General features: G+C 42.8%; 1 protein-coding gene across 2 annotated transcripts in view; it reads right to left on the reverse strand.

The window, feature by feature from the left end:
* Positions 1-13,626, reverse strand: part of SLC43A3 (solute carrier family 43 member 3) — a 242,619-nt gene that overhangs the window by 20,008 nt on the left and 208,985 nt on the right. The window contains exon 9 of one of the 2 annotated variants that reach the window (XM_082268265.1): positions 505-606. In XM_082268265.1, the coding sequence (XP_082124391.1) occupies positions 505-606 (102 nt within the window). Of the gene's footprint in view, positions 1-503; positions 607-13,626 lie in introns of both variants that reach the window. The other variant, XM_082268266.1, reaches the window with a different exon arrangement.

Below are 13,626 nucleotides of genomic sequence, written 5' to 3' on the forward strand. Positions count from 1 at the left end.
ATGGTGTAATAAAATAAACAACATCTTTAATATGGCATATATCTGTAATACGCAAGAGGAGATTCCAATAAATATGAAAGAAAAATTGGGAAAATGGATAGAATTTAAAAAATCAATTAAATATACTGAAATATGTGACTAAACATGACTACTTTGGAGAAATATCGGAGGAAGGAAGTTATAGGCAGGAAGGGGAGGGAGTCCTGGGGGAGGCGGGCGGTAAGGGATAGAAAAGGGGAAAATATTATAGGTTTACAGTTATTGATTACTGCTTTTTCTTTATACATTAATGTGTATATGTGGAATTCCACTTTTGGAATCATTTTTGTAAATTTATATGCAAATAAAAATAAAAAAAAACAATTTACTGTAGGTGAATAAATGACTGCAATTTAAAAAAAAAAATGCACCAGGAAGATACATGATGAATGTCACATTCATTGTTATATAAATACGGCCTTTAGTGTCTATAGAAAATACTCTAGCACTTTATCTGAATATTACCTTTGTTTTTCCTTTTGTGCCTGTCCATGATGAGCCCATTCCAAGGAGCACACAAAATGCCACAACACTGAGTCACAGCAAAGACATTTGTGTATCTACTCACTGTAAAGAAAAGTGAAGAATATAAATTAATTGACACACATAAGAGCTAACTAAACAAAGTTCTTGAACACAAGGTAGCCATGAGATCTGCCAAACTTGTAATGCTGCTCATCGATACCACAAAAAGAAACAACAAAAACAGAATACTACAAGGTCTTCAGTTGTTACAGCTACTGCTGGTCTCTGCCACTGGAAAATCCTTCCAATTTAAAAAAAAAAATGTTATCAAAGATATGATCTAGTCTTAAATACTAGAGCTGCACCCAAAAGTGATGCAAAATTGGGCATAATGTTTTTATTACCTTACATAGGTTATTTAAATTTACATGTTTCGTAGAGTAACTCTTCCTCTATAGTAACTCTTCTTCTTTTTCATTGCAGGTAAATAATGGCATCCAAGGAGAAGCAACGTTTCAGTAATAAGTTCTTGATGAAAGAGGGGTGCAGGCTGTCTGACATCCACAGAAGGTTACAGTATGTTTACAGGGATAATGCCATTTAAACTTTTTCATCCATCTGTGCACATTGCTCTTGTCAATGGTGTCATCTCCATAAACACTCTCCTTGATGTGGTGGATTTCTATTTCGGTGTTGAAATTAGGGAGACCTTTTCCTCGATAGTTGTGGATGGTTTTCACAACAGATGCCAGCCTTTTGGGCTGGGGAGCGGTCCTGACCACCTTGTTGCAGAGGACTTGGTCATTATCAGAGGTTAACCTTCCAATCAAAATTCTGGAATTTAGGGTAATTTGATTATCCCTTCGACACTTGACTCTTATTTTGGGAACACCCAACAAGAATTCAGTTTGGACAATTCCATGGCCATGGCCTACATCTATCAAGAAGACACCAGAAATTGTGCCACTCTAAGGGAGCAAATGCTATTTTAGGCAAAACTTTATGTTGCAGCTCTGTCCACATTCCAGGTGTGAATTACTGGCAGGCAGAAATTCCAATCTGCCAACATCTGGATCCAGTGGAATGGGCTGTCCATCCAGATGTCTTTTAAACCCTTTGCCACAGGTGGGGAACACCAAATGTGGATCTCCTGTTGTCTTGTTCTAACAGCAAACCGGACAGGTTTGTCACCCTCAAGCCTTCAGAGTAGATGTTCTGATGATGGCCTGATATCAGTTCAACCTGATCTATGCCTTTCTGCCCCTCAAGATTCCCCCTTGCCTACTCAGCGAAATTGGGGAGGAGGGCATTTCAGTGATCCTCATCACACTGAATTGACGCAGGAGGATATGGTACTGAGACATATTTAAGCTTCTGGCAAACTCTCTGTGGGCCCTTCTGGATTATTTAGACCTCCTACATCAAGGGCCAGTGTTGCATCCTGCTTCTCAGTCACTGGCTTCATCCCCATGTCTGTTTGAACTATGGGCCTGAAGGGCAAGACCTTTTAGATTCAGTCATCCCTGCTCCCCTGAAGGTTAAAAAGCAACTTTCCATTAGGAAAGCAAATCCTAAAATGTCTGTATTCATCCTTACCTGCCCCAACCCAAACTGACTTATAAATAACTTTATGATACTAAAAACGTTATATGCAACATACAATGCTAACCACAAATAAATATCTAAAAAAACAACAACTATAAATTCATACCATAACAAACAATTTATACAAATAGAAAGTGCATTAAATCAATACATTAATGCCTGAATAAAGATATAAACCTTAAATACAGTATTTAATGACAAAAAAATGCTGCACAAAAAAGTGCATTAACTGGTTGCTGACCGCCGCAAGTACATATACTGTGGCGGTCAGCCCCGGCCAGGCAAAATGACGTATGGGTACGTCACTCGCCTGTCACTTGCTTGTGAGCCAATAGCTGGCGAGCGCGTGCCCGCGGAGGCGCGCGCCCGCCCTGGCTCGTTCCCTGGGAAGTCCGTGCGTGTGACCGGCGGACCCGATGTCCGCCGGTCACTCGCGATCGTCCGCTGTGAAGGGAGAAAGGCAGGCGGCTAATGTAAACAAGCCGCCTGTCATTCTCCCCTGTGTAGGAATAGTGATCATACGGTTCTACTATGTAGGACCCGCCATCACTGTTCCTACACCAGTAGCCATGTCCAATCACAGTTAGAAGCACGCCCTTAGGGACACACTTAACCCCTCCTTCCCCAATAAAGTTAGCCCCTACCCTGCCAGTGTCATTTTGCAGTAACAGTGCATATATATATATATATATATAACACTGATTACTGTAGTAATGTCACTGGTAACCCCAAAAGTGTCAAAAATGTCAGTCAAGGGTCCGATCTGTCCACCGCAATGTTGCAGTACCGCAAAATAAATCGCAGATCGCCGCCATTACGCGTGAAAAAAAAAAACACCAAAAATGACAGAAATCTTTCCCTTAGTTAGTAAATGCAATAACTTTTGCGCAAACCAATCAAAATACGCTTTTTGCAATTTTTTTTACCAAACATATGTAGCAGAAAACAAATTGGCCTAAAATGTTAAAAAATTTAGTTTTTTACATTTTTTTGGGGGGGAAATTTCATATAAAAAAATGTGAAAAATATTGTTATTTTTGCAAAATTGACGCTCTTTTTTTGTTTATAGCGCAAAAAGTAAAAATCGCACAGGTGATCAAATACCTCCAAAAGAAAGCTCTGTTTGTGGGAAAAAAACGGACATCAAATTCGTTTAGGTACAGCATCGCACGACCGCGCAATTGTCCGTTAAAGTCACGCAGTGCTGAATCGCAAAAAAAACCCTGGTCGGAATGGGGGTAAAATCTTCCGGGGCTTAAGTGGTTAATAAACATATTGATCATTCTGATCAACCTAACTGTATATAATAAATCAATTAAAAAGTCCATAAACTATGCAATGTTTAAAAAAAAACATCTTCAACAAGGTGAAAAATGTGACAGCAGATCTTAAACCCTTTACAATGCACACTAGTGTTATACAGTAACTCACTCAGATATGAATGACCACTTGTTACACAATGCTCATAATGCACAGAGTAACATTGTTCAAAAGCAAATTATTGCCTCGGTTCCTATGATCTTCAAAACACTTGTAGCACTCCCCATCACCCCCCCCCCCCCCCCCCCCTCCTGAAGGGCCACTGGAAAGACAAGTTCTCCCTTGCTGGTAGTAAGGAGGCTGCCAGCCACAAGCGCAGCTCCATGCATAACGACAATACAGGCTCAGTCTAGGTGATGTCTTTTTAGAATTTATCGCTGAGTAACTTGAAAGAGGAAAGAGGTTCAGGGAACAGGATACTCAGAAATGGTAGATAACAGGAGGACAACTTCCCATTTGTCTGATTATCTTCTCTATACAGCCTTTGCTGAAGGTATTAGGGAATGCCATAATTGCTATAAACCTACAAGAGCAGTGCAAGTCCATTCAATATACTCTAGCATCTATTTCCCTTTCAACACAAGCACACCCAAAAGTCCACTGCAAGGTCCTATTCACAATGTCCGAAGAGCCGTCTGCCACCCAGAATTCTCTCTACACTATTCTATAAGGGAGGGAAATTACCAGTAATACAAGGTGATGTCCTCCAGGAAAATGTCCTTAGCAACTCTTTTCTAAGCCCTCAGCCCAGCAGCTGCCGAGGGCCAAACTGCAACGTTTCTCTACACTAGCTGCCTCCCAGGGGCAGCAGCCCCAGGAGCACTGAAACCTTCCCTGAAGAGGAAAAGACCCCACTGCTCAGGCCTACTAAACATGTATCACCTTCCAAGCCACCTTCTGGAGGCCCCCTTAAAGGGATTGGCTGGGGCATAATAAATGTTCCTATCTGAAAAATTTGATTCTTCCTGCCCTATATTTTGAAAGCTTTCTCCAGAAGCAGGTAGGAGAAATCAAACACCCAGCTTAGAAAGCCCTGACCAGACAAACACAATAGATCACTGCTTCACCGACTACAGTGAAACCAACAGCTAAATTTAGCATAACAGCCTAATTAGAGAAAAATAGGGTTCCATTTAAAGCAGTAAAAAAGGATAAAAAGCTCATAGAATAAAACAACTTCTTTATTAACAGGTCATATTAAAAACAACCCATCAGCACTCACAGATTGCTTAGCCCAGAACTACAGATCTGACAGCAAAGACATTATTCAAGCATCATGCCAATGCACTTCCTAATCTGCAAACAGCCTCCTCTCTGTGTGTTATTGTCACAATTCTTAAGCCCCATCCAATATACCTCATCTATACAGATATAATCAGGAGTATTGTGATGTCTGCACAAATAAATATATTGAAATTAAAGTGATTGTAAACCCATGTAGAGTATGTATGTATGTATATATATAAAAAATAGGGCAGCAATTGCCAAAAGGCAGGGAAAAAAAAGGGGGGGGGGATAACAAAACAAAATAAATGTGAAAAGGGGGAAGGAAGAAAAGGGGGCAGAGGGATTTTAATGGTACCATAAGAATATGACGTCATATGACGTCCGGTCAGGATAATGCAACCACTTTCCCGCCGTCAATTGCCTATAGGGCGGGCAGGAAGTGGTTAAGGGGTATGTTCAGTGTCCATCCCCAAATGAAACATTAATGTAGTGCATGGTCACAGTCACAGAAAACCAAAGGGGTTAATCTGGATCCTTAGCACGCGGCCAAGATGAAGGAGCCCACACAGGAGGCCGGACAGAGAGGAGTTTAAGGTAAGGGGAAGGCTCAGTGTCCACCCCCAAATTAAACAAAAATGTAGTGCATGGTTGCAATCACTGAAAACCAAAGGGGTTAGTCTGGATCCTTAGCACACGGCCAAGATGAAGGAGCCCACACAGGAGGCCAGACAGAAAGGAGTTTAAGGGGAAGGCTAAGTGTTCACCCCCCAAATTAAACAAAAATGTAGTCACTGTGGTCTGTGATTAGAGACTTGGTCAAAAGCTGTGGCTTTCGTTTATTTAAAAAAAAAAAATGACATTGCTTTTTGCACAGAATGATAGAATTAATGTACACTTCCATTTTTACATTGCGGAACCTTGAGATTTTTAATGTGGATACTTCTGGTATCAATATGCAAATACCATCATCTCCACCTCTAACCCCTCCTAACGGCTGTTAATGTAGGCCGAGAGCAGCAACAGGTGGCTGTCACAAGATCTGCAAAGGTGTCTTTCGCATGCATTGAAAAAAAAATTTACAATTTAAAAAGCAGTCCTGGGAAAAAAAAAACATGAATTCACTGACACTAGGCAAAAACTGAAGCTGCAGGGGCTGGCCTACAATTTGGTTTGCCTAAAGTCCAACTGACCTGAAGGTGGCACTATATAACATATGGTAGTTTTTGGAACCTTTGTCCCTATGGACAACATTGACAAAATGTTTTTTTTTTTTTTTTTTAATACAGCCCTGTCTCTTGGATTCTTCTCTACAGTGGAGAATCTAAGCCGGCTTCCAGACCAAGCAGAGCACAGTCAGCAGCGGCACAGCGCACCTTATTTCACAGGACGTTGGACTATTTGTGCCTATATCTGTCTCTGTGTTATGTGTTTAATAAATGAGTGAAAATAAGGGTGCGCTGATAAAATTAAAGCTGCTACCTGAACTGTGCCTAGTGATGAATTGTTGAAAAGATAGGTGCGCTAAAATGAATAAATGTATATTAAAATCCACAAAGTGATTACACATACAAAATACAATGATGCATAAATATTGATCTAGTGAAAATCTAGTGAAAATAAATTCGGTGAAATAATCAAAACGTCCACAAGTCCAAAGGATTCCACCAAGTGTCACAAGTGATAAAACTTAGGTACTGTAAACTTGTAGGTATATGGATTGCAAAGTCCACAAAAATCTTCACCAGATGCAAAAGTAGTGAAAAGGTGAAAATAAATTTCCAGTGCTATGTGCTTGAAGATCCCGCCACCAACACACTATCCTCCTTACCAAATGTATAAAGATGGAAGGCAGAGAAAAAAAACTCTGTTAGATGAGTTGGAAAGGAGGAGATTTTCAAATTGGCCACCCTGTGATATAGTGCGGTAATGGCCTCTTACCAAATGTTAGATAGACTCAGCACAGGAAATGTTCAATAGATGTTGCCTTTTCAGTGTATCGGATGTCAATGGCCGTGTTCCACTCTCACCATGGGTCCGTGCTTCTACTGACTCTCCAAAGTGAGCATAGTTTAGCATGTCCCCCGTCCAGGGATTACGTACCCCGGTTGTATCCCCCCCAAAGCCCGGAGAACTTCCAGTGTTTGTTTCCCTCGATGGCTCCTCACCCGGAGGTCTCCGGGAAGTTCTCCGGGCTTTGGGGGGGATACAACCGGGGTACGTAATCCCTGGACGGGGGACATGCTAAACTATGCTCACTTTGGAGAGTCAGTAGAAGCACGGACCCATGGTGAGAGTGGAACACGGCCATTGACATCCGATACACTGAAAAGGCAACATCTATTGAACATTTCCTGTGCTGAGTCTATCTAACATTTGGTAAGAGGCCATTACCGCACTATATCACAGGGTGGCCAATTTGAAAATCTCCTCCTTTCTAACTCATCTAACAGAGTTTTTTTCTCTGCCTTCCATCTTTATACATTTGGTAAGGAGGATAGTGTGTTGGTGGCGGGATCTTCAAGCACATAGCACTGGAAATGTATTTTCACCTTTTCACTACTTTTGCATCTGGTGAAGATTTTTGTGGACTTTGCAATCCATATACCTACAAGTTTACAGTACCTAAGTTTTATCACTTGTGACACTTGGTGGAATCCTTTGGACTTGTGGACTTTTTGATAATTTCACCGAATTTATTTTCACTAGATTTATTTTCACTAGATCACTATTTATGCATCATTGTATTTTGTATGTGTAATCACTTTGTGGATTTCAATATACATTTATTCATTTTAGCGCACCTATCTTTTCAACAATTCATGTGTTTAATAAATACTTATTTGTGAAATGTGACAATAATATTTTTGGTATAGGTAGGGATGGATTTTTTATCCCTCTATTTTTAATTTTTTTTGTGTGTTTTTATAGACTTAAACACCCAAAAATGAGTATAGCAAAAAAAGCAAAACTGAAAACAGATAGTGGAAGATCATTCCAAGAGGCCTGGACACAGTCGTTTGGAGTGATTGAACGCAATGGAAAAGCGTTATGTGTTCTGTGTAATGAAAGTGTTGTGTTTCGCACATCAAGTGTCAGACTTCACTTTGACACCAACCACAAAAGTGTTGCCGAACTTGGCCAAGCTGAAAGGAAAGAATTTCTTAAAGGGAAATTGAGGGAATATCACTCCCAGTATTGTAGTTTTTGCAACTACCTTTCTAAAACAAATCATCTGACAGTTGCTAGCTTTCAAATTTCACTGTGCATAGAAAAACATGGTGAGCCCCTCTCTGATGGGAATTTTATCAAAACAGCCATGTTGACTGTGAGTAATTCCCATTTTCATGATTTCCCAAACAAGGATAAAATTATGCAATGCCTTTCTGAGATGCCAATTAGCAGAAATACTGTTAAAGATTGAGTCCTGCGTATGGCAAGTGATGTCAGTCAGCAGCTCACCACTGACTTACAAAAGGCAGCCTGTTACTCCATGTGCTTGGAGAAAAGCAGAGATATAAATAATCATGCAAGGCTAGCAGTCATTTTGCGTTATGTTGTTGGTGACATCATGAGAGAAGAGCTCCTGAAACTGGCGTCTTCGCCTGGAAGAACACAAGGTATAGATATCTACAATGCTGTGATGGAGGCTTTTTTGTCACAAGACATAAGACCAGAAAAAGTGGTTTCAGTTACTAGTGACGGGGCACCTTGCATGGTGGGGGTAACATCTGGTTTCATACAGTTCTTTGTTAAAGAAGCAAAACATCCCGTCATTTAGTTTCATTGTATTAAACATCAAGAAGCTCTTTTTGCCAGGGAAAGCAGCCAAAAATTAGACGATAGCCTCAAAGATGTCACAAAAATGGCGAATTACATCATGGCTCGTGCTCTTAATTTTCGACAGTTTCAAGCACTTCTTGAAGAGGTTCAGGCACAGTATAATACTTTACTTATGTACAATAATGTCCAGTGGCTGAGCAGAGGACGAGTCCTGCAGAGATTTGTAGCCTGCTTGGATGAAATTAGGCTGTTTATGAATGAAAAGTGACAGGAATATCCACAGCTCACTAATATGACCTGGCTTACCAACCTCATGTTTTTTTACAGATTTTACAGTACACTTCAATGTTGTCAGGGACACAGCCATACTGGCATTTCTGCCAGTACTAGTCATGGACGCTCCTGGCTCAATCGACACAGCCCTCTGCTGGCCCGTCAGGGAAATGGCCGTAGGAGAACTGGCAACATTGCCAGTAATAGCAATGGTCGCTCCTGCCTCAATTGACACTGCCCTCTGCTGGCCTATAAAAGGTGGCCATAGGAGCAGACTTATTGCTGGATTATCTCTCATCTTCCTGTGCTTCCTGTTTCCTGTTTGGACTTCCTGTTGTGACCCGGTGTTCCGTGAAAAAACCATACCCGTGAGAAAACCATACCCTCGTCACTTCCGGTGCACCTACTGAGGGTATGGATTTCTCACGGTAGTTAAACTTGCGGCGCTTACATTAAAACAGCTCCTCTGCAACATCAGTCATCTCCGCTCCTTCCCCTGTCACTTCCCTCATCTCCGGTAATAAATATAAAAGCGGATCACGGAGCCACGATTGCCGTCATTTACATCTCATACTCCCGCCGCCACTTTTATATTTATTACCGGAGATGAGGGAAGTGACAGCGATAGCAGAGGAGATGATTGATGTTGCAGCCGAAGTGTTTTAATGTACCCACCGCAATTAGAACATTAGACACAGTGCCGTGATAACTTCATGCCCACCGAGCATGCGCACTTCTCTAATTCTTTCATGTTCAATTGCATATCCGGGGCTCTGAGCATGTGCACTGCTGCGCTGCTCAGCTATTTCAGACCGGAAGTGACGAGGGTATGGTTTCTTTACGGGGTATGGTTTTTTAACGTTACACTGGTGTAACGTGACAATTACCTACCCCGTGAGAAAAACCTACCCTCGTCACTTCCGGCCAGGAACAGCTGAGCAGCGCAGCAGTGCGCATGCTCACAGCCCCGGATACTTTAAGGAACAACTGAGGAGCGGACTAGTGCGCATGCGCATTAGTATGAAAATATCACAGTGTACCGTGAAAAAAACCTACCCTGTTACATAAAACAGCTGTGCGGCAATACGAGTCATCTCCGCTCCTGTCCCGGTCACTTCCCTGCTCTTGGCAAGTAAATATAAAAGCGGCTCTCGGCTCCATGATTTATGTTTTCATACACCCGCCGCCGCTTTAATATTTACTTGCCGAGAGCAGGGAAGTGACAGGGACAGGAGCGGAGATGAGTCGTATTGCAGCACAGTTGTTTTAATGTACCCGCTGCATTACATACAGTGCCGTGCGCCGGAAGTGACGAGGGGTAGGTTTTTCTCACGGGTAGGTAATTCTCACGGAACACCGGCTTGTTTCTGAACCAACTGATCTTCTCCTGTTGTTTGACCCTCTGCTTGCCTCTCGGACTTTGCTCTTGCTACTACCTGCCTGTTTTCCCAGTGTATGACCCCGGCTTGCCTAAGGACTCTGTTTCTGCCTGCTCACCTGTGTATGACCCCGGCTCGTCCCTGTTCTGCTACTTACCTTGCTCTTGGACTGATCATCGGTGTTTGACCCTCGGCCTGGCTTTTACTACTCCTCTAGTTGCCTGCCTTACCCAGAGTTCCTGAAATCATCTGGTGCTCACCACAGGAGACCTGTGCTATTTGGGACGCTTCACCTCCTGTACCACTTCCAGTTGTGACTCGCACTGAGCTGCAAGGGAAGCCCTCTCTGCACTTCGGCCTCCATCCAGATTGTGACAAATGTACTGAACAAAAAACTGCAAGGTTTTGGTAAAACAGCAGAAAGGATGTTTTGTGATATCAGAGCATTTGAGAGAAAACTTCAGGTTTTTGAGCGAGACCTTGAAAGTGGTCAGCTGAAATGTTTTCCAAATCTAAAAATGCATTTGGAAAATTCGACAACATTTACGGACAATCCTACAAACCATCAGGAAATCTACAAGGAATTTTCAAGCATTGTAGCAGTTGCAAAGGAGAATTTTAGTAACAGATTTTTACAGTTCTGTAAGATGAAGACAACCCCGTGTTTTCTTACTTCTCCAGATGAAGCCAATTTTGAAGAACTTGATCTTTCCTGCTTACACTGGTTAGATTTTAGGAAATCTGGAAATTAAGCTATTGGAATTTCAATAGAGCTCAGTCTGTAAAAATGTAATTCTATGACCTGCGTGCAACACTTAAGAAGATGGAGTGTGAAGAGCTGACAAAGGACAGCACAGTTGGTAGTCTAATCCTTAACCACTTTACGACAGCCCACATTGACACTACTGCGGCAATGTGGCACGATCCCGTCCAGCGACGTAGACCTACGTTGCTGGACTCCTCCACCTGTAGGCGGGGCTCGTGCGCCGCCGGAGGCGCGTGCCCGCTGTTTTCAGTCACAGCGGGAGTCGGGCCAGGGGAGGAGCGGGGGCGATCGCCGCTGCTCTTCCCCGATCGTCGGGGAATCGAGTTTGGAGATCCGCCCGCTTGTGTAAACAGAGCGGGCGGATCTCCTAAGTGACAGGCAGGGTCAGATTGCAGGGTTCAGCATAGCTGAACCTGCGATCTGTCCCTGTGTCACTCAGTCACCCCCCCCCCCACACATGTCAGTAAGCACCAGGCATACATTAACCCCTCCCTCTCCAATAAAATTAACCCCTTCCCTGCCGGTGTCATTATTACAGTAACAGTGAATATTTTTAGCACTGATTACTGTAGTAATGTAACTGGTACCCCCAAAAGTGTCAAAAATGTCAGTCAAGGGTCCGATCTGTCCGCCGCAATGTCGCAGTCCCGCAAAAAAAATCGCAGATATCCACCATTACTCGTTTAAAAAAAAAACACCAAAAATGACAAAAATCTTTCCCGTAGTTAGTAAACGCAATAACTTTTGCGCAAACCAATCAAAATACGCTTATTGTGATTTTTTTTTTACCAAACATAGGTAGCAGAAAACAAATTGGCCAAAAATTTAAAAAAATTTTGATTTTTACATTTTTTTTGGGGGGAATTTCATATAAAAAAATGTTAAAAATATTGTTATTTTTTCAAAATAAACGCTCTTTTTTTGTTTATAGTTCAAAAAGTAAAAATCGCACAGGTGATCAAATACCACCATAAGAAAGCTCTGTTTGTGGGAAAAAAAGGACGTAAATTTAGTTTGGGTACGGCGTTGCACGACCGCGCAATTGTCAGTTAAATTCGCACAGCGCCGAATCGCAAAAAGTGGCCTGGATATAAGACCGCAAAATCCTCCGGAGTGTGAGGGATTAGCTCGGTAGCGGGTGTGGATAACCCCTTTTGGGGGGGGTTCGTCACACAGGGAGATAGCCGAGGAGTGGTTGAAAACAACAGTTTATGGTTTATTCGTCCAATTTCTTCAAAACAGTGCATGCAGCAAAAACATCAAAATAAAACAAAACACAAAATAAATCCTGGCCACTGTGGGCGTCTACCTTCTCACACACCGGAACCTATCTAAGGAGTCTTCCCAACCTACTCTTTGGGCAGACCCTGCTGGTTCTACAGCAGACACTCAAATGTCCATTTGTGTTTTCTTTACACAGAAAAAAATTCAACACCTCACCTTTAGAAGTCTCTCATCTGACTGCTCTCCCCAGCTTACACAGCCTCAGGAGACAGCAATCAATAGACTCCCTTTGGACAAGTTATAGAGATCTTAATTGCCTCATTCTGAACAGCTGAAAGTGTTCTCAACTTCCGTACACCTTCCTGCCTACCTCTGCAGCCGACACCTGATAGCAATTAGTGAATTGTCTAAACCAAGCAGAAATATATCTCCCGTCAGTGACAACACCCATAGATTTTCCTGACTTCCTGTCACATACCCCCCCCTCTTGTTTCAACCCTAGGGTTGGGACACAGGTTGACAGGCACGCATGTGCACGGGACAAACCATCTGCATTCCCCATTTGAACACCGGGGCGATGCGTTACCACAAAACTAAATTCCTGAAGGGCCAGAAACCACCTATTTATTCTCCTATTGGTCTCCTTGTTCTGTGCCATCCACTTCAATGGGGCGTGATCCGTCACCAGTTCAAACTGTCTACCCAGGAGGTAGTATCGGAGAGAATCCAAGGCCCATTTCACCGCCAAACACTCTTTCTCAATGGTGGCATAATTCTCTTCATGGGCCTTCAACTTTCGGCTGAGGTACATAACAGGGTGTTCTTCCCCATTGATAATCTGGGACAGTACAGCTCCTAAACCCACATTTGATGCATCTGTCTGGACCACAAAGTCTCGTGAAAAATCAGGCGACTTTAAAACTGGCTGGCTACATAAGGCCTGTTTTAAAGCCTGAAAAGCTGTTTCTGCCTCGGGAGTCCATTTGATCATGACAGACTCCTTCCCTTTGGTCAGATTGGTCAGGGAAGCAGCCTGTGAGGCAAAATGGGGAATAAAACGGCGATAATAACCTGCAATCCCCAAAAATGCACGAACCTGTTTCTTGCTGGTGGGACGTGGCCAATCCTTAATAGCTTCAACTTTGTTTATTTGGGGCTTGATTAGACCTCTACCAATGGTATACCCCAGATACTTCGCCTCTTCTAGCCCAATGGTACATTTTTTTGGATTGGCTGTAAACCCAGCTTTCCAGATGGAATCCAACACAGCCTGAACTTTTGGTAAGTGTGAGTCCCAATCCTCACTGTGAATGACCACGTCATCGAGGTATGCAGCAGCATAGGCTAGATGAGGCCGAAGGGTCTTATCCATGGTGCGTTGGAATGTGGCAGGAGCATTCTGTAACCCAAAAGGCATCCTCCGATATTGGAAAGATCCGTCTGGAGTTACAAATGCTGTTTTTTCCCTGGCCGACCCCGAGAGAGGAATTTGCCAATAACCCTTGGTAAGGTCTAACGTGGTCATGTACCGGGCAGTGCCTAGGCGAT

The sequence above is a fragment of the Pelophylax lessonae genome (assembly GCF_965119305.1).
Source record: "Pelophylax lessonae genome assembly, chromosome: 9".
Lineage (NCBI taxonomy): Eukaryota > Metazoa > Chordata > Amphibia > Anura > Ranidae > Pelophylax > Pelophylax lessonae.